Consider the following 22500-nt stretch of genomic DNA (forward strand, 5'->3'; position numbering starts at 1 on the left):
ACCCCCCCCACACCCCACATACACACACCCCCCCCCACACACACACCGCACACACAGCCCCCCACGCACACACACCCCACATCCACACACACACCCCCCACACACACACACACCCCCCACACCCCCCCCACACACACACCCCCCCCACACACACACACACCCCCACACCCACACCCACACCCACACACACCCCACACCCACACACACACCCCCCCCACACACAGACACACCCCCCCCCCACACACAGACACACCCCCCCCCACACACAGCCCCACACCCCCCCCCCTACGCACACACACAGCCCCCCCACCCCCACGCACACACCCACCCACACACCCCACATACACACACACCCCCCCCACACCCCACATACACACACACCCCCCCCACACCCCACATACACACACACCCCCACACACACACACACCCCCCCCCCACACACACACACCTCACACACCCCCCCCCCCCCACACACACACACACACACACACACACACCCCCACACACACACCCCCACACACACACACCCCCCACACACACACACACCCCCCACACCCCCCACACAGACACACCCCCCCCACACACACACACACCCCCCACACACACACACCCACCCCCCACACACACACACCCCCCACACACACACACCCACCCCCCACACACACACACCCACACACACCCCCCACACACACACACACACACACCCCCCACACACACACACCCCCCACACACACACACCCCCCACACACACACCCCCCCACAGACACACACCCCCCCACGCACACACACCCTCCCACGCACACACACCCTCCCACGCACACCCTCCCACGCACACACACCCTCCCACGCACACACACACCCCCCACCCATACACACCCCCCACCCATACACACCCCCCACCCACACCACACCCCCCCCAAAACACACACCCCCCCACACACACCCACCCCACGCACACACAGCCCCACACACACCCCCCCCAAAACACACACAGCCCCCCCCACCCCCACACACAGCCCCCCACCCACACCCCACATACACACACACCCCCCCCACACACACACCTCACACCCCCACACACACAGCCACCCCCACACAGCCCCCCCACCCCCACACACACACCCCCACACATACACCCCCCCCACACACACACCCCCCCCCACACACACACCCCCCCGCACACACAGCCCCCACGCACACACAGCCCCCACGCACACACAGCCCCCCACGCACACACAGCCCCCCACGCACACACAGCCCCCCACGCACACACGCACACACGCACACAGCCCCCCACACACACCCCATACACACACACCCCCCCCACACACAGACACCACTCCCCACACACACACCCCCCCACACACAGACACCACCCCCCACCCACCCACACACCCACACACACACCCCCCACCCACACACACACCCCCCACCCACACACCCCCCACCCACACACCTCCCACCCCACACACACACACCTCCCACACAGACACACCCCCCCCACCCACACCCACCACCCACCACACACACAGACACCCCCCCCCCCACACACAGACACCCCCCCCCCACACACAACCACACACCCCAACACGCACACACCCCCACACAAACACCCCCCCCACACACACACACCCCACCCCCCCCCCAAACACACACACCCCCCACCCCCCCCAAACACACACACCCACACCCCCCGCCACGCACACCCCCACACACCCCCCCACACCACCCCCAAAATACACACCCACCCACACACCCCCACACACACCGCTCACACACACACCACGCCACGCACGCACACACACCCACACACACACACCCCCACACACAACCCCCCCCCCACACGCACTCACACACCCCCACACACACCACGCCACGCACGCACACACACACACACACACACCCACACACCCACCCACACATACACCCCCCCCACACACACCCCCCCCACACCCCTCCCCACACACACACACACACGCACACACCCCACACACCCACATACCCCCACACATAACACCCCACACACGCACCCCCACCCACACATACCCCCCCCCCCACACTCACACACACCCCCACGCAAACACACCCCCCCCATGCCCACACACAAAACACACACCACACCACGCACACACCCCACATACACACACCACACCCCCCCCAACACACCCCCCCACAAACCCTACCCACACCCCCCCACAAACCCCACCCACACCCCGCCACGCACACACCCCCACATCCCCCCCCCCACAACACCCACCCCCCCACACACACCCCCCCACCACACCCACACACACCCCCCCCCCACACCCCCCCCACGCGCGCACACCCCACACACACACCCTCACCCACACACACACACCCCCCCCACCACACACACCCTCACCCACCCCCCCACACCCCGTGGCTGTAAGAAGCATACATGTTCTGTACATATACCAGTCTCTATGTATGTAAATCATGGGCCGCTATAATACCAGAGTGATGGTCTAGGGCACCAGCACTGCATGTGGGGGTCATCCGCAGGTGTAGGAATTGTATCAATGGGGATCTATGTTTTACATCCATATGGGCCAAACCAAACAACCCCATAAGCAGCCATAGTTTCTGGATTTAAGAACAGAGTGTGTTTAGAATTTAAAGCACTACAGACAGCACAGTAGTTGTGTTTCTATCTATAGATCTACCTTAAAGGGGTATTTCCATCGAAGACATTGACGGCATATCCTCTGACCAGCCTGGTGAGGTGGCCACTGGTCAGGACAAGCAAACAATGTTTGGGTGGGAGGGCAACGGTGCTAACCCTGATCTAGTGCCGAAGTACTCTTAACTGGGGACATCCGACTTTGCAACCAATTTCTTTATTGTTGCAATACACAACCTAAAAAAAAAAAAAAATGAAGCAACTTTTAAAATAGTGTTGATTAGAAATAACCTACCGTTTTGTGTATACAGTTCCTATACAAAGCTATGTATCTCCATGGTTACTGATCCTGCAGTCATACTCCCATCTGTGTAATGCTTCATGCTAACATACATTTGGTAGGCTACAAGTAGTAGGGGACAGATGGATGAGAGGGTCAGACTACAGTTTGTTTGTAGTCTGTAACCATGGAGACATATTGGTCTGCATAGGAGCGGTTTACACACAAAACAGTTGTATATTTTTATTCAAGACGATTTGCTTCATTTATTTTATTTTATATGCATTAGAGTGATTAAGAAAAAGGTGGCCCTCGTCCTCATCCGTCAGCCATTTCTTCATTATAGCAGTTATCTCCCCTGCTGGCTAACGGCCGCCACTACAGCTCCTATAAGAGTCACCTGGCTTTCTTACTTGCTAGAAAAGCAAACCTACTTTTCAGTTTCTTGGATGACAATGTCTAGAGGAGCTCTAATGGATGCCATAAGTGGTTGGTGTCTTCTTAACTTTATAGAAGACAACGATTAAAGGACTTGTGACTTTTTCATGGTCTGTGAGGAATGCCGGGTAGTATAGCTTTAAGACATCATGGCCGCTGATGATCGTCCAGCAGCATCGGTTGTATGAATGACACTTTGGCATTTACATCCTGACAATAAGTGCCGGGAGGATTTTACCTGGAGCGGAGGTAGAGAAAAAGGGCAGAGTTTCTAGTAGGTCCTTTCAGTTGTGGTGTGTGAGGACTCGAATGCCGTCAATCCAAGTGCCTTATATCAAATACCAAATGTAGTAAAGCTTGAGATAATCCCAAATGGTATCTGAGATATTGTCCAAAGATCGGGGACACTTGGAGCAGCTCCGTCACTGCTTCTGCTCGCAAAGGAGAAGGTCCGAAACAAAGTCAAAGTCTTGGAACAGAACCTGGTCATCCGAGGTCAAAGGTCGAGGGTCGTCGGGTGGAGACAGCACAGGTTTCTGTCCGGTGAATTCTTCATCGAAGTTCCTGACATCAAAGGGATCGTTTAAGGCAGGAATAAAGGGCGGCTGCAGCTTCCGTGCGTACAGGGACTCCCAGTCCACCTCCTTTATTAGGACCGACAAAAAGTAGGTTAGCGGGGCAAGACCTTTAAAAATTCAATACTTACATCTACTCGGTATACAGCTAGTTCAACCTAAAGGCTATTGTTCCGTGTTATCAGCCAGTTCAGATGAAGGAGAGATTGATTGTAATGTTCTGCAGAGTATGACAAGGCGGCCACAAATCTCAGTCACATATCTATCCAGTGCGGAGGATCTGCAGACATTTACATAACTATGACCGATGGCCCTTTAAATAGGTGTTCTATGGGCGCACAATGTGCCCCAACCTGGTCTCAGCCGCGTATGGTAACAGCACAGCTCCTTGATATGTATCAGTCATCTCGAAGATCTTTACAGAGCTCGTACCTGGTAGAAAGGTTGTGTTTTTAGCTCTTCTGCATCGCCTACTCCAGCCCCTAGACGGCGCTCTGGCGTTTTCCGAAGTAACTAAACAAACCAAAAAATAAGATCTAAAGTGTTATTGGCTCCACAAATCCTCTGTGCTGCTGAGCAGCCTGCTCCTACAGCTATCAATCTGTCCCCATTCCTCTTATGTCACAACAAAACCCCCACAGCTCTGTCCTGGTTTCCATAACCACGACAGTGATCATTTCCTACACGATCAGCGCTCTCCAGTCACCATTCTCCCGCTCTGACTAGTTACATGTTGCTTCACCCCCTAACCACTGCAAAGTAGGCGCCATCAAAACAGGAGATACAAGTCGTCTCGCACCTAAAAAGCAGTTGTATCAATATAAGACAATAGATAAGATCTTCCTAAAAACAGCGCCACTTTTGAATATGGGCCGTATCTGGCATTGCATTCAAATAAAATAAAAAAAAAAACATGCTGCACGCTAGCTGCCAAAATAATAGATGTTCACATACTTTCCGTATAATGTTGATGGCTTCGGTGGGCAGGAAACGTGGGTAACGAACTTCTTCATTCACAATACTGTCAAACACCTCCTCTTCATCGTCACCAGGGAACGGACACTTAACCAGAAATCAAAGAGCGGCATGAATGATGTAGAGACAGGAAAGTATTAGAACATGACTGGATGGTTTACAGATGTCAGATTACGCCAAGGTGAAAACAATGGGCGCATCTCATCCGTGAACCTCAAGATAAGACATCCTCTGCGAGGTGCCAACTACGTCTGCAGCAAAATAACAGGTGGCATATGAAGTGATGAGAATACAGTCATTTAAAAAGTGAAATAACTTTTTTAACCAGTGCATTATATCAGCCTGGCATCCTACAGGTTGCAGATATAACTGATCAGGTCTCACCTCTCCTACCAGCATCTCGTAGATCAGCACTCCCAGCCCCCACCAGTCGACTGCATACGTATACGAAGTGTCAGTCAGAACCTCCGGTGCAAGAAACTCCGGCGTACCACAGAAGGTGCTCGTCCGGTCACCATATCCCATTCCTGGGCGATAAAGAGAAATAATCACCCCCTTCCCTTACTTAATCCCAGCTTTAAATGGTACAAGAGGGGGGGGTCCAGATCCTCACCTTCTTTACAGAGCCCAAAATCTGCAATCTTCACAAAGCCGTTGGCATCCATCAGCAAGTTATCCAGCTTCAGGTCCCTGAATGGAAGCAGTATGTTACACATGTCCCCTCCATAATATCATCATGTACCCCCACCATTATTAGACAGTCTACATATCCTTCAGTAATGGCTACCAATAGCTGTTGTCACTTTTGGGAATCCAGCATTTGTCCCGTCAACATAACAAAAGGAGACCTATCCAGAACATAATTACCAGCCTTGTTCATTTTTATGGTGCATGGCCCTTTAATTCATACACATGATGCAGAGCATTGCACAAGCTTTAGACATTCATACCTGTAAATAATTTTTTGCTGGTGCAGGAACTGGAGCCCCAGGACGACACAGGCGGAATAAAACCTACCAAAAGAGAGAGCCTCAGTGACCGACAACTCTGACACGGTGGACGGAGGATGTCCTGTATCTGGGTCCTACCGTGCTGCGGGGTGTGAGAAGACATTTGCATGTATGTGCATCATCAGATCTCCGCCTGGCATGTACTCCATGACAAAACACACATGTCCTAATGTCTGGAAGCATCCAAACAAGTTCACCAAGAACGGGTGCCCAGAGGAGTTCACCACCTCAAAGATCCGCTTCTCGCACTGCAGACTGAATGGCAGAAAGAGAAGGAAAAGATGAGTAGGGTCTATGTGCAGGGTAAGGTGAGGGTTAGTATGGGGTTATGTAAGCTTGTCCCAACGGGTTCCCCTTTAGCTAGGGCAAAAGGCAGCGGCTCAGAGCTCTGGAAAACCCAGAGCTTCCCTGCGAGGACAGCGGATTGTAGGGGCTCCCAGCAGCAGTGCCCACTGCCATCATCAATGGACCAAAATTCAGTCTCAGTGCCATTTCCGCAGCACCTGTCACCTCTTTCTGGTGTCGTCCATCCCAACAATTCCTGTCCGCGATGGTAACGTGCTACCCGTAGGGACACACTATCATTGGGCAGCAACCGCCTGCCGCAGTCACAAGGAAGGACAACAGGTCATGGTCAACAGAATGCAATGAGGGCCCTGGTGACTGATCGTGAGAGAGCAATGCCGAATTTGCAAGGTAAGGGGGTAAAGGTTTAGGGTCAGAAATTCCCAGAGGGGCCGGTGTTCACCTTTCAAACTCATCGCGGCTCACGATCTCTCGCTTTTTTAGTGCTTTGATGGCATACAGCTTTCCGGTCGTCTTATATTCAGCAAGAAGTACCTAAAAAACATGGAGAAAACCCATATGATATTGGTCCAGCTACATCTCGGATTTACACAGAAGTTCTAGACGGTTGAGACCATGGCAACCCCAGAGCGAGCAGTTACGAAGAATTAGATGTGGACTGCATGACTAAACAATAAAACTATCGTTACTAGTAAGAAAGTGGAGGAATTTCTGTCGGAGTTCCCCCTTTTCTAAACCGAGTAATCGTTAGAGACCCATCTCCTGGAAACGCCGGCAGACCATTACTTATAAGACAGGTTTCTGTGCAACTCTACGTCATATAATATACAAAAATTGGCTATTTTTACAAGCCGGACACAAAAACCAAGAGCCATTTACAACATGGATACTTTACATAACCAAATCAAACAGACTGTACAAGGAACGGCTGCACTCTCCCTGTGTACAGAGACCTATCCATCTCAAGGCTCTTATACCACAGAGACGTCATACACAGAAACCACCACAATGTACTGTGGAATTCTATAAATCCAGCATCCAATAGTCTGGAAATTCCACTGGTTCATCATGCAACAAAATCTGTCCTATTGTATTGGAATGATATAAGCCGATAGTCCGCCACCAGTCTTTATGCTCCCGAGCCTACCCAGCCTCACAACATGGGGACGTCAGTCTTGCTGCTATTCATTAATGGGGGATTCGGACATCCAGACCCTTTAGCGCAGTGTATGCACATCAGCCTTGTAAGCTACCGGAGCCTGCAAGCTTCGCCCCCTGGAGCAGCTGACCCACAGCTAACAGGACTCGTGGAAGAAGAGGAGAGCCACAAGTGTTTAAAGATTATTTTCTCCAGACAAGGCGCCGGATCGGAGATAGGAGCGGTCAGAGGGATATACTCCATTAATACGTGACAATATATCCATAGAAGCAGCAGCAAGGTATTGTCACTAATAATTTACAGTTCATCTCTGTTCCACCAACGAGGAAATTTATCCTAATTTTTGTATTTGTGACCGAGGGTAACACATGAAGCCAACACCAACTACCCCTCGCCCTCACACTTACCTTCCCAAAATGCCCCCTCCCGAGCACAGAAACACAGGAGAAATCATCCAGCTGAAGAGTCCTTTTTCTGTAAGAACAAAATAAACAGATACAGTCGTGAGGAACAACACCCAGAACTTCATTATTAAAGGCCCGATGCACCCAGAATTGTGCTTTATGACACGCTGCACAAGATCAAAATGGCCCGACCCAAGAGGCTTAACTCTTCATCTATCCACCTTCTCACCCCTCACATGAGAATATGGTAGCGTGGCACTTAGGCCAGCTGTGTAGAGTTCACGCTGTACAAGGAGGATGAACCCACTTGAGCTCGGACCACCCTGTCCATAGGATACCTCTGTGGTGCCTTTCCCTTCGCATAATAGAATAGTAGTCAGTGGAAATACACAGAAAAGCATATATTACTGTAGTATCTCGAGTGTTTGAACCACTGTTAAAGGAGGACATATTAACCTGAGAAGTTTCTGGGGCTCAGCAGAGCCGTGTGTCCCACTGTCGTCTGAGTGGATGCGCTTCATGGACTAAAAAAAAAGGAAGAAAGCAGAAATTTAAAAAAATTAATAAAATCAGAAATTCAGTGATTACCTAGAGGAGGATGTCCATTTAAAATAATGTTCTGACATGTAAATCGGGTAACACGTAAAATAAAGGGGATCTGGAAAACTGCCTGAATCCCTCTGGTGATGCATAGAGATCTCCGACATAATGCTCACAATGCTGGGACTGAAGATTTCCAGCGATAGGCATTATGAAGCAGTGCCAAATGGATATAGATGCCCTACAGAGCACCATGGCACTATGTTTTGGGAGTTTTGGGAATAAGGGGGCGATGTGTTCATGGCCCCTACTGAGGTCATTTTCTCTCTATGACTAGTCAGAAGATTATTTTATTCCACATAAAATCCAAAATTACGGCATGTCAATGTCTGATCAGTGGGGGGGGGGGGGGGGACATTGGGACCTAAGGTGCCCAGTTGATTCCCACTGATCAGACATTGATGAGATATATAATGGATTTGCCAGGAGCCTGTTCCACCAGATTACACGTTTTAGGCTTTGATATTACAGGGTCTGCCATGCACACACACACACCTTTACAGGCACCTTACAAGAGTAGGCAGGAGTCTCTTCTTTTTCGGTTTCAGGTAGTAGAAACACCCGAGGAGGTTTGGGCGGTGGCTTCTCCGAAGGGTCATCATTAAACATCAATTTCTTTACAGGGAAATTGCTGCAAGAAAAGAAGAAAAAAAAATTACTTTCCAGAGAGGAAGATAAACATAAAAAACTTCATGTAAAATATTAGGAAGTACTTTGCTGGGTCTGGTCCCCAATACCAAGGAACCAAAGATTTGTCACCATGTGCCACAATATGAGTAAAGCCTAGTGATGCTTAAGGGGCGGCGGGGGTGAGTGACATGTGATGGGGGGCTTGCCGATGGGAGACCACACAATCATCTGGTTTCAGCTGCGGGCATTACACACACACTATGAAAGGGTGCCCATTGGCATTAGTGGACGTCAGTGGCGTCTATTGTTTTTAGTGAGGGCCAAGCAGCCTCCCCCTGCAGTAGCTAAATATGTCTGCGAATGTAAAGGCATGCTGGGAGTTGTAGTTTCACAACAGTTAAAGACTACTGCCCTAGATTGCAAGACAGTCCTGTTCATCTCAGAACTAGAGTTAAAAGACAACTAGATGGTAAGGTCAGACCTGTCAGCAGAACACGCCTGATCAGCACTGGGAAGGGGTGGACTGAGTGTTGTCATGGTGCCACATGGAGGTAGGATGCTCATCATCAGTCGCCCCCAGGTTGCAAAATTAATGTTCATTTGGGTGGCCCGAAGGAAATCTTTTCCTAAAAGAAGAAGACGACGAAGTTCAGCTGAAACACGACATGAAATGTGACCAGAAGTCGCACTCTATGGAACGGAGAAGACACTTACCTTTCTGTTTTGGAAATATGCGCTTTTGCCTCTGTACTTTGCCTCTCCTCTCAATCACAGGGTTGCAGAACATGATCTGGAACAAAAATGGAGCAAGCCAATCACAAACACTGTCTATTTGTGGTTATATCCCTTTCCTGGAATGCTCGTCACCCAGCTTTCCAAGAGCTCAGAATAGCACATCTTTCCAAGGCAGAAGAGAATAGCAGACGACATCCCTGTGGCAAATATAATAATGATTCTGTATAACATGAACTTATCACCTTTAAAAATAGAAGCCAGCACAGCAATTCGGTCAGGCCAGACATTTCCCCTGCAGCGACCACTGCAGGGATAATGTAGTATTACATTGTGGCCAATGGCCGACCATGCAAAACATGAACAGCCAAGATCTGCCAGAGTAGGAGACGCTGTTTGTGAGCGGTTCTACGCTTCGGCTCATAGTAGAGCATGTCCAGAACTTGGGACCCCCCTCTATGATGTCAAAGTGATCTAAAATGACATATGGAGAGGGGTCGTCTTCATTAGAAATCCCCTTTATTGGTCAGACCACAGTCCTTATTGGACAGTCCCAATTATTTACATAAGGCCACGTAAATGGAGACTGGACAATATGAGGGCACTGCATGAGTTCTAGAAAAATGGTAAACAGACTGGAACACGTCATGTCCACCTACAGTAAGCCAAGACCCTATGTGACGGTTTACGGTTGCTTTGGGACCCTATAAGTAGATCCTATTACTTAGAGACTCATCTGTTTTAGACCCGTTACCTCCGCAAACAGCATCCCTTGTGGTTCCAGCTGCAGACACACCCCATGCCGCTCGTTGTCCAGAAAGTCTTCCAAACGAACAAAGCGAATGGCACATAGCTCCCGCCAGTCTCGCCAATGTACAGACAGTTGCAGCTCCCTGGACTGTGGAGGGCAACATTTTTTTATAATATATATATATATATATATATATATAAAATACGGAGTACATAGATGAGTAGATGTGTGTGGACTTACACGTTCTAACTCAATAGTGAATCTCTGATCCCAGCATTGGTTGTGAACTGGCCTCCAGTTAGTATGAGTGACTGGCTTGTTATCGACCTTCAGGATGCACATCACCTCTCCTATGGGAAGACAAAGATCAACGAAATATTTCACAATAAACACTTAAAAGGGGTTGTCCCATGAGGGGGCGCTGCAGGGAACGCTTCCACGGCAAAAACAGTTCATCGTTGTGGGCAAAATAAGTCAGACCTGTGGCGATCAGTTGATCGCCGCTCCTCTTCTTTTTTTAAATGGGTTGTCATCATGAGACAACCCCTTTTACTGGGACACCAAGGCTAAAATGAGCATGGAGTAACAAAGTTTATATTTAGACCGTGGGATTTACATCAAAAGACAAATCCAGCTCTGAAACTAACTAAAAATTCAGTTTGCTACCCCAATGTGGAAGTCCCTTTAAGAACCAATGAAAAACATAAAGAGACTCTCAGACCCCTCACGTTCATCTCTTAGAAAATAAAGCCCTTGGTGATGGTTCTACATATTTACCACAGATCTCGTCTGACCGCAAGTGTCTTGCAGAACCACCATGTCCATGACTGCTTCCTCCGGTCCGGTAGCGCATGAAGTTCTTTGCCTCATTAGGACTCCCATGAACAGATATTGCCCGAGAGCGTCCAGGAACAGATTCCAACAATCCCTGACACCCTAAAATGTGGATCTCCAGAGTTCCTGTGAAAAGAGGAAAGCAGGACATTTAAAAGAAATTCCCCACATCCCATCATCATCTATGTAATCGCCCTCTGGTTACACCCCAGGGTACCCGTCAGTGCAGTGGGTTTGATGAGAGGAGTGAGGGTTTGGCCCAGACTGTGCTCCTTTCCCCATATTCCGCCAGCGGTAGGACAACTCTGCAGATCCTGTTTGATGAGTAGCTGTTTAGGGTGGCCGGAGGGGAGTTCAGACAAGGAGCGCTCTAGAGACAGACGGAGAAGATCAATCTTCTGACTGGACTCATGTAGTCGTGACTGGGCCTGAGAACAGAAGGAAGCCAAGACCAGACACGACCAACTTAAAATTGATGGCAAGTCCCAAACTGCCCCCCCCCCCTTACCCCCATTGCTCACTATTATGACTCACCTCAGCCAAAGCCTTGCGGTCCTGCAGTTTGCGTCCACCAAGTAATTTTACCACATTCTTTGCTCCCTCTGCAACTGCGGCCTCCACCCGTAAGTGACGCCTCAGTTCTTCCAATCGTAACTCTAGTAAAGAAAGCGTGTCCGATTCATGAACATCTGATGCCGACCCTTGAGGAGACGTTAGCTTCACAATCTGCATACGGAGCAATTCTGTTTTTATCCGGCTGTCCTGAAGCATCTGCTGAGCCGTGCTCAGAAGCTTCCTGTCCTGGAATAAAAACGACAAACTCAGCGTTGTACCTACCATAGAGGCAAACCTCGCCACTGCTATATGGCCCAGTACTGAACTGTTCCCAATGCGTTACCTGTATACGCCACTAGAGGGAGCTCACAGATTTATATAGCTCCCAAGGAGTTCAATGAGCTGTATAAATTCATATGCAGTGAGCTCCATCTAGTGGTGGATGCAGGCAGTCAGAATTTTATGATATATGCTCCATGGCTCTGAAGGAAAGCGGGGGATTTGGAGCTCTGTGATAGGGAGATGGAGGGAGTTTTGCTATAGGGTCCTATGATTTCTGTGTACATCACTGAGCAATGTGGCCCCTTCTTTCTTTTTGGAGTCCCCCCCCCCTCATGGACTACCTCTAATGTACATATCTGAAGTTTATCTTTATCAGTGTATTTCAGCCATGCATCTATAACATCAGGCCAATTCAATTATTCATTCAGACACTGTGTCCTGATCTGTAGCTAGAACCAGCTCCTGTTAAAATTGTAAAGTGAATTCTAGCTATTTAAGGGTAGAACGTTCCTTTAAGAGATTGCCTTGGCATAGCTTTAGCCTTCAGTTCTGCCGGCTGCTGGGGTTTTAAGTGATGACTACAGTTATATTCCCATCAGCAACACCACATGTCCCCAGTACAGAACTTCAACACTCCACTGATAAGGTGCAGTTGATTGACAGGCCCTTTACCCGTCAGGGGAAAATGCCCACCAGCTTTATCTGTGGTTTTCCCAAGTTCCGGCTCAAAAAAACAAAACATCAGAGGGCGCTGAGCTGAAGCTACACCGTGGATCAGTTTCTCCTATGCCATTAAAGACATGTTCGGGTGCAGAATTTACAGCTCTCGCCCCATGCAAGCCTGGTGTGACTGGGCACTATAGAGCACAGAGTGAATGGCATTAGCCGCTGTTATGTCCAGCTGCTCTCTACTTCATCAGATGTATCATGTCAGGTCAAGAGTGTTTTCTAAGGGGCGGGGGCGAAATATGGCGATGTGGGACATTACCAATAGCACCATGATGAGTTAGTCCAATATTGCAGTATATCAGCCATGGCCCATCTCAGCAGGCCACAATTATAACTTACACTTGTGATGATCCAAAGTTACAGCCTGTATTATACTGCAGAGCTCCATTCACAATTCTGCAGGCTTCAAAGCCGAAATCACCCAGCATTCACGAGTTTGTTCTGGTGATTTACATTTTGGGAAGCGTAGCTACTACAACAACAGGCACAGTAATGTAATCTGATGTAGGAAAAACTAACTGTCCCCCTGCATTATAGTTTTGCTAAGGTGAATGGGATGTGTTTGACAACAAGGTTGTTGACTATTTAAAATCATGACAAGTATAATTATGAATGCCGCTCTGGAGTATAATACAGGATGTAACTCAGGATCAGTACAGGATAAGTAATGTAATGTATGTACACAGTGACACCACCAGCAGAATAGTGAGTGCAGCTCTGGAGTATAATACAGGATGTAACTCAGGATCAGTACAGGATAAGTAATGTAATGTATGTACACAGTGACACCACCAGCAGAATAGTGAGTGCAGCTCTGGAGTATAATACAGGATGTAACTCAGGATCAGTACAGGATAAGTAATGTAATGTATGTACACATTGACTCCACCAGCAGAATAGTGAGTGCAGCTCTGGAGTACTGGAGTATAATACAGGATGTAACTCAGGATCAGTACAGGATAAGTAATATAATGTATGTACACAGTGACTCCACCAGCAGAATAGTGAATGCAGCTCTGGAGTATAATACAGGATGTAACTCAGGATCAGTACAGCATAAGTAATGTAATGTATGTACACATTGACTCCACCAGCAGAATAGTGAGTGCAGCTCTGGAGTATAATACAGGATGTAACTCAGGATCAGTACAGGATATGTAAAGTATGTACACAGTGACACCACCAGCAGAATAGTGAGTGCAGCTCTGGAGTATAATACAGGATGTAACTCAGGATCAGTACAGGATAAGTAATGTAATGTATGTACACATTGACTCCACCAGCAGAATAGTGAGTGCAGCTCTGGAGTATAATACAGGATGTAACTCAGGATCAGTACAGGATAAGTAATGTAATGTATGTACACAGTGACTCCACCAGCAGAATAGTGAGTGCAGCTCTGGAGTATGATACAGGCAGTACAGAATAAGCAGTGTATTTACAAAGAGAGTAATGTTTTTATGTAGATTCCTTCTATATAATGATGTGGATATACCCTTTAACAAAATATTACATGAATAGGGCCAAAATACTTGCAATTCCTGCAAGTCTGGTAAAAAACAAACCTGACCAACAAGACCAACCTTAGAAGCTCCGCTGGAAAACATCTGAATAATTTTCTCAGCACCCTGTCTGACTTTATTCTCAATGTGCAGCTGTCTCTTCAGCGCTTCCACTCTGCGCTGCCTAGGATCGAGGCTTTGATCAAATATACAGTGATCTGGAGAGACCATTCCATCTGAAAAACAGAATATGCCAATGTTATTACACATTCTTATTTCTGGCTATAAAAAAAAACAAATACAAATAGTGGCAACGTGGCCGCCATTATAATCTCCAAACTTTCCCACAATCCTGAATGGCAAATCTGTTCAGTTACACAGCCATAAATCCCCAACTCCCATACTGCTACATAACCAAGTATATTTGCCAGGAGATAGGTAAAGCTGTGTTTCAACCCCTTTGGAAACAGTGCCACTCTTGTCCATAGGCCTTGTCTGGTATTGCAGCTCTGTTCCATTCACCTAAATAAAGCCAAGCTGCAATTCCAAACACTGCCCATAACCAAGAGCGGCGCTGTTTCTTAGATTTTTTTTATTATTATTTCTAATCTCATCCAACCCCTTTAACCATTTGATTGCCCTCCTACCTTGTTTAGTGTCCTTCTCCATAATGACAATGCGACCGTTCAGCTCCTGCAGTTGACGGTGCAGCTCCTGTAAGCGGCGGTTAGACGTCTTCAGCTGACTCTCTACATGGCTCTGGTGCTTTTTATCCGTGGACACTTTGCGTAAGTTCTCAGCCCCCTCCTTTATCTTCAGCTCCCTCTGGATCTCCCGTTTCAGCTGTTCTCTCGAATCTTCCAGTTGCTGCTGGAACCCTGGATCCAAGATCAGCGATCCTCCATTTCTGATCTCCATCTTGTGGCTGACCTGCAGGGAACACACAAAAAAAAGCTAATAAAAGGGTTAAACTCTTGAAAGTCTCTCGGCAGGTAACTAAAGACAGATGACTCACATACACCTGTAACGCCCCGGGGAGATGCAAACACGTATGGGAAATAAAGCGGTAACTGCAGCTTCCTCCTAACTCATGATAAGAGGGTCAGCTGCGCCCCACCTATTACTCCTACTTGTATTTGTAGGAAAAAAGTTACAAGTGAGTTTGGAAAACTCTGCAGACGAGTCGTCATTTCCTGGAATTGCTTCTTGTTAGTGAGAACAGCCCAGGACGGTATCCAGCCACATCTCATATACAAAGGGCCAGTGTCAATGTGCCGAAATACCTGCCCCTCCAGGGACAACGCACATTCAGGGCCTGTTTACACGGAGACATCTATTTAAAGGGGTTTTCCCACAATTGACATTTATGCCCGATCCATAGGATAAGTGATACACGTCTGATCGCTGGGATCCCCACCGATCACTAGAATGCATGCCCTGAGCCCCCCTTGTTCCTCCTCACTGTATGACCACAGTGAGGAGGAGTTTGAATGAAGCGGTGGTCGAGTATACACGGTGGCGATCCATTCAATGTCTATGGGGTTGAAAGAAACAGCTGAGAATGGAACGGATTACTCGGTCAGGCACATTGATTTTAGATGGAACGGCAGCGGGCATGCTCAACCGTAACTCCATTCAAACTCTCCTGCGGTCATACAGGTGTGAGGAATAGGGGGGCTCAGGACATGCATTCTAGCGATCGTTGGGGTCCCAGCAATCATCCTGTGCTGATAAATGTCAATTGAAGGAAAACCTACAGTTCTGGCCCCAGCAGCCAGACCTCCCACCATGATATGTAATAAAATACTTTTGCAGGAAACCCCCTTTAAATGAACACTCTAAACACAACAATACTATATTATTCCTAGTGCAGGACCTGAGGGGGCGGAGCCCGTCACAGGGATTCAAAGAACACCAAAGAGAGACTTCCTGTGTCATGCTCCGCCCCCTCAGGCTCTGATTTAGGCATAATGCAGAAGTCTTTTTGTCCAGGGTGCTCATTTAAGAAGATAAACATGGATTTTAGGTTTTACATTTTGTCAGAGATAGAAAGTCACCGGTGATCATTTACTGCAGTGACCTAAACGCAGCAAACCAGCAGATGTGAACGCTTCCTTAAAAGGGGTTTTCTCATGAAAACAGCCTCTCAAAAAAAGAATGCCACGGGTCCGGCTTCTCCATCCCATGATAGCAGCAGATCAGCAGCGGCCAACCACAAGTTTCCATTGCAGCCGCTGCTATAGGAGAAATGTAGCATTACATGCCGGCTATTCAGATGAGATCGCACTTCGTATTTTCAAGCAAAGTAAAAATACTCTTCTTAGTATTTTTAGCCAATGTGTATGCTCCACCCGTCGCCGCAAGATATCTAGTACTATTTAAAGGAGTTTTCCTATAATCAGTATTTATCATCTATCCTTAGGATAAGTGATAAATATCTGATCGGCGGGGGCCTAACCGCTGGGACCCCCACCGATCCCGAGAACGGGCTTACATGGCCATTTCGGTGTGCCCCAAATGAATGGAGCGGTATTGCGAATGTTCAGCTGCCGCTCCATTCACTTTCTGTGAGGTTGCCGGAGATGTGAGCGAGTTTTTTTTCTCATTGCCTCTCCTGCACAATCGCTGCACGTGAGTATAATCCTGTGCTGCTCCTCTCTCGCTTGTACTGAAGAGGGAGAGGGGCGCTACAGCACTATAGCTGCGGGCAGCACCTGTGCTAGAGGGATAACAGGGCTCAGTTTCATGTGTAGAAATACACGTTTTTAAAGTGTAAAATTGCCTGTGCAGGTGTTACTGCCACCTCTGTGTGCGTCCTGGTACTGATAGTCCGCCAGAACGGGAGCTGCTTCATTCTGGCACAGAGGGAGGTCTCAAGCAGAGGGACCCCTCTATGACATCAATATGCCTAAACAGGGCATATGGACCGGGGTTGTCCTGATCTGGCAACTACTTTAGAGAACATATTCTACATGCAAAATTAATCTACATAAAAGACACTTTGTAAATACATTACTTACCCTGTACTGATCTTGAGGCACATCCTGTATTATACCCCAGAGCTGCACTCACTATTCTGCTGATTGTCAATGGAAACTGTAAAGGATCTGCCAGGCACAGCTTCTTTATCTACGCCCATAGGTAATCAGTCTGCACCTGCTCCTATGTCTGTGAGACTGAATCCATCTTCCACCACTCAGGATGGCAGGCTTAGGAGTGGGAGAGCCTATCACAGCCTGGCCAGACGGAGCTAGCTCCCGCCCTCTGTCTATTTATACCTGCCTTTCCTGTTCCTCCTTGCTTGTGAATCTTCTCTGTTGGTTTCCTGGCCCTGCTGCAGCTTCTTGTACTATTTGTCCCTGCTCCATACTGACCCTGGCTTGCTGACTACTCTCCTGCTCTGCGTTTGGCACCTCGTACTCTCCTGGTTTTACTCGGCTCGTTTACTACTCTTGTTGCTCACGGTGTTGCCGTGGGCAACTGCCCCGTTTCCCTTAGGTTCTGTGTTCCCTTGTCTGTCGTTCACTTATTGAGTGTAGGGACCGTCGCCCAGTTGTACCCCGTCGCCTAGGGCGGGTCGTTGCAAGTAGGCAGGGACTGAGTGGCGGGTAGATTAGGGCTCACTTGTCTGTTTCCCTACCCCCATCATTACAGAAACAGTCAACAAGCTTGTCATCAGACATCCCCCTAAGGGTATGTTCACACGGTTTATTTAAGTCTTTTTTTTCGGGCCATAAACGGATGAAAAAACAGCAGAAAAATCGGAAGCAGAATGCCTCCAAACATCTGCCGATTGATTTCAATGGGAAATACGGCGTTCTGTTCAAACGGGGCATATTTTTACGCGGCTGTTTTGTGAAAATGGCATGTAAAAAAATGCCCCATAAAACGAAGCACATGTCACTTCTTGAGACGTTTTTGGAGCAGTTTTTCATTGACTCTATAGAAAAACAGCTTCAAAAATGGCCGTAAAAAACACTAGTTTGCTTAAAAAAAAACAGCTGAAAATCAGGAGCGGTTTTCCCTTGAAAACAGCTCTATATTTTCAGACGTTTTTGGTTAAGCGTGTGAACATAGCCTTACAGTTTAGCTGTCATATCAGATTATTGTGTAGTGCCTGGTGTAAACACTAAACTTCCCAGAATACAAATCACCAGAAAATGAACAAGCAAGGCATGCTGGGAGGCTTGATCTTGTGCAGATTATAGCCAAGGCCCTCCCTCTATTACATCCATGTGACCTAAGAGGATATATGCACAGGGGTTATCAAAACTGGACAACTCCTTTAAGGATTGCTTCATTAGGACAACCCCTTTCCATATCCCAAATTATGACGACAGAGGGGAGTCTTCCTGCTCGGGATCCCCCCTCCCCATCTACCAGCCTGAGTGGAGGGAGAGCCACTTCAAAAAGCGTCTCTCACTGTGGCAGACTCAGCCTTCCATGTAATACTGTATTTCTCCTGAAGCGGCCGCTGTCACCAGGGATTTGTGAAGCCGGACCCACGTCAATCAGCTGATCACCAGGCCATCAATACAGAAAGGGGGTTGTTGTATTTAGAAAACCACTTTGAGTGTGTGTTTGATGGCGGACTTCATCTCTACTGGAACCTAAGATCTGCAGGACCCTTCACCTACAAGCAATACTGTGTACTTATTAAAGAGAGCATAAGGGCCCAACTGGGCCAGCCTTAGTTGGATGATGCCCTTGTGTAGTACCTTCTATTGACACCCTCCACTCTTATGATGAACCATATAGTGCCGCTGCCTTTCCATAGGTATAGGCAACACATGTGGTATCAGGACAGCAAGCCCCCAGGTACACAGGCTCTCAGGAACAGAGGCGCCCCTTCAGTAATGATAGGTGATGCCACACACCCCTAAGGCTGGCTCTCGGCCCAGATGCAATTGCGCGGTTTTGCCTGGACTATGCCTTTAAGAGTCCCATTCATAGATTGTATTGAGACTGCACCGAATCGTGCCTCAAATATAGAATATTACTCCAATTTTGGGGAGATGGCGACTCCAGAGAGCAGCAAACCTGTGAACCTGCATGACCGACTATGCAAATGAACTCATGTTAATGAACCAAATCTGACTATGAAGCCCAACGTGTTTTTCGGGTATGTGCTCCCGTTCTCTCCTGACACCAGAGGCGCTCGTAAACCTGCTCTATGGAAAGGACACATGACGTACCTGGATTTGAGGAACAAAGAGAACAGAACGAACCAGTCCTCTTCCAAAAGATATGTAAAGTTCAGTGCATTAAGTAGGGGACGTGGCGGAGAGATCACACTAATAAAGCTCAGCATAGAAACTACAACTCCCAGCGTGTCCTGAAAGCTGCGGCCTGGACAGCAGCACCGCTCCATACAACTCATCAGTATCACGTGCAGGTGGGGAGAGATGGGGGTGCCCTGTGCTACCAGCAGTCGGACCCCCTCTAATCGAACAGGTATCACGTGTACAAAACGTTAAAACATTTCATAGATCTGAATAAAATATAATTTGTTGTATTGGCCACGTTATTCAAGATCAACTTTTTTTTTTTTATCTGTGACAAATGGTGGAGTGCAGTGTACATAACCATACACGTGTACAAACAAACACACACAGCTATACAAAGACACACACACACACCTATACAAAGACACACATACAAAATGTCTTGTTGCTTAGATTGTGAAAACGTATGTCATGGCGCAGTCCAAGGTTGCACAAATACATACATATATAGAAATGCACACAATATATACATACACAAACAGGATATATATATTTTTTAATGGAATCGTTCAATCGATTCTCTAATGGCGCCGTCGCGCTATTCTGCAGGAGGAAGCTCCGCCTCACCGCCTGCCTGGTCCGCCCGTTCTGTCCTTGCTTCCCCATGGAACTGCGGTTCTGAACTGAACAAAATTATACAGAACTGAACCCAAGTTCTGTGGGGAAGCAGGGACTCCTAGTATAGTGCCACACCGCCCTGTAGATACCACCACCCCCTTGTAGATAGAGCCACCACCCTGCAGTAGATAAAACCTCCCCTTGTAGCTAGCACCACTAGTTCCCACTAGGAGCGAAATCTCCAGCCAGAGCATTGCCGGCGCTCTGTAAAGGAGATTACACTCCTAGAGGGAGGCACTGACGTCTCTGTTCATATAAGGACCATGACGTCAGCGGCTCCCTCTAAGAGCGGAATCCCCTGCCAGAGCGTCGGCGACCTCTGGCCGGGGATTCCACTCTAGGAGGAGCCCATTTTGTCACTCCATATATGGACAGTGACTTCAGGTGCTCCCTTTACAAGCGGAGTCCCGGCTAGAGCATCGCAAGGTCTCTGGCCAGAGAATCCTGTCTTTGGAAAGCCCTTGACATTCACTTTCCATATATGGACAGGGACATCAGGGGCTACTCCTGGAGCAGAATCCCCAGCCAGAGCGTTGCAGATGCTCTGGCAGGGGATTCCGTTCCTAGAGGGAGTCCCTAACGTCATTGTCTGTATATGGACAGAGACGTCAGGTACTCCCTCTAAGAGCAGAATCCCCAGCCAGACCATCGATAGGGGTATGTTCACATGGCCTATTTTCAGCTGTTCTTCGGGCTGTAAAGGATCCGAAAAACGGCTGAAGAATCAGAAGCAGAACGTCTACAAACATCTACCCATTGATTTCAATGGGAAATACGGCGTTCTGTTCCGACGGGGACTTTTTTACGCCTCATTTTTAAATAACGGCGCGTAAAAAGAAGTGCATATCACTCCTTGAGCCGTTTTTGGACCAGTTTTTCAATGACGCAATAGAGAAACAGCTCCAAAAACAGCCATGAAAAACGCTAGTTTGATTTAAAAACGGCTGAAAAATCAGGAAAAAATCCCTTGAAAACAGCTCTGTATGTTCAGCCATGTGAACATAGCCTTACACTTTAGGCCGGAGATTCCGCTCCTCGTGGAAGCTGCAGTTGCACTATCTACATGGGCACGGTGGAGTTTTCAGGGGATTGGGGGGGGGGGGCCCTGACGAATGAAACCCATCCATTTTTTTTATTTTTTTTTTATTTTTTTTAACAGCCATGAAAAACGGACAGTCGGACTTGAAATGGATGAAAATTTGGAGACGCATAGATGGAAAACGGCCATGAGAAACTGAGAGTTGATCAGTCTTTAATGGACACTTTTTTTTCACTGTCCTGTGACTATGATGCCAGGAGTCCCGTTCACATGTACCGTGGTCGGGAAATTCGGTGGACACACGGACTGTTTTTCACGGTCCAATCACGGTGGTATGAATACAGCCTTACGAACACACACAGCGTAAACATTGCGTATTTTCCACAACTGATTAAATGCGGAAAATCCGCAGCGTATTACAGTAGCAGCAGTGTAGGTGAGATTTCAACAAATGTCGTCCCCACACAGCGGAAAAAAGCAGCCGAAAAAAATGGAAATAAAACAATAAAATTGACCTGCGTTGCGGTTACTTTAACTAATGCGGCGGAATCTAAGCACTTCTCTTACGGGTTTTCCCCATTGAATGCAATGGGGTGCTTAAACCCGCAACAAAGTGGCGTGTGTTGCAACATTTTTGGCGGAATCACAGCAATTTTGCCGCAAAAATCGCAAGCAACAAAATAAAATAAAAAGTTATACTCACCTAGAGTTCCCTGCTTCTTCTCCAGGTCCGCCTCCTGGGATGACGTTTCATCCCATGTGACCGCTGCAGCCAGTCACGTGGCCTGCCATGTCATCCCCGGAGGCGGGACTATGCGCAGAGAAGAGGAAGGGGGTAAGTATGAAGGTTTTTTTTTATTTTACGGCGCTTCTTTACGCAGCTTAAATTTAGGCGGAAAAACGCGCCACAATGTGGTGCGCTTTTTTGTCCGGCTACGCTGTATCCACTCTGGACACGCTGTGTGTTCGTACCCTTAATGTAATTTATTTAAAACTATGGTGGGGCCGGTACTACACATAGATAATACGCGCACGCACACACACACACACACACACACACACACACACACACACACACACACACACACACACACACCATATACATACAGATAACATACACACACACACACAAATATCATACACAAATATAAAACA

The 22500-nt window shown here is 47.9% G+C and overlaps 1 protein-coding gene across 3 annotated transcripts in view; it reads right to left on the reverse strand.

Moving 5' to 3' along the window:
- Nucleotides 1-2839: 2839 nt before the first annotated feature.
- The window catches only part of PKN3 (protein kinase N3), a 32085-nt gene continuing 12424 nt past the window's right edge, over nt 2840-22500 (reverse strand). For 2 of the 3 annotated variants that reach the window (XM_075835105.1, XM_075835107.1), the window contains exons 2-21: nt 15051-15333; nt 14485-14639; nt 11870-12136; nt 11553-11763; nt 11279-11461; nt 10742-10851; nt 10505-10648; nt 9733-9808; nt 9500-9644; nt 8884-9019; nt 8245-8312; nt 7792-7858; nt 6668-6759; nt 5998-6174; nt 5860-5922; nt 5523-5599; nt 5294-5436; nt 4889-4996; nt 4367-4447; nt 2840-4003 (exon numbers count right to left, since the gene is read on the reverse strand). In XM_075835105.1, the coding sequence (XP_075691220.1) occupies nt 3782-4003; nt 4367-4447; nt 4889-4996; nt 5294-5436; nt 5523-5599; nt 5860-5922; nt 5998-6174; nt 6668-6759; nt 7792-7858; nt 8245-8312; nt 8884-9019; nt 9500-9644; nt 9733-9808; nt 10505-10648; nt 10742-10851; nt 11279-11461; nt 11553-11763; nt 11870-12136; nt 14485-14639; nt 15051-15333 (2808 nt within the window). In that variant the 3' untranslated portion in view covers nt 2840-3781. The remainder of the gene's footprint in view (nt 4004-4366; nt 4448-4888; nt 4997-5293; nt 5437-5522; nt 5600-5859; nt 5923-5997; nt 6175-6667; nt 6760-7791; nt 7859-8244; nt 8313-8883; nt 9020-9499; nt 9645-9732; nt 9809-10504; nt 10649-10741; nt 10852-11278; nt 11462-11552; nt 11764-11869; nt 12137-14484; nt 14640-15050; nt 15334-22500) is intronic. The other variant, XM_075835106.1, reaches the window with a different exon arrangement.

The sequence above is a fragment of the Rhinoderma darwinii genome, chromosome 8, assembly GCF_050947455.1.
Source record: "Rhinoderma darwinii isolate aRhiDar2 chromosome 8, aRhiDar2.hap1, whole genome shotgun sequence".
Taxonomy (NCBI): Eukaryota; Metazoa; Chordata; class Amphibia; order Anura; family Rhinodermatidae; genus Rhinoderma; species Rhinoderma darwinii.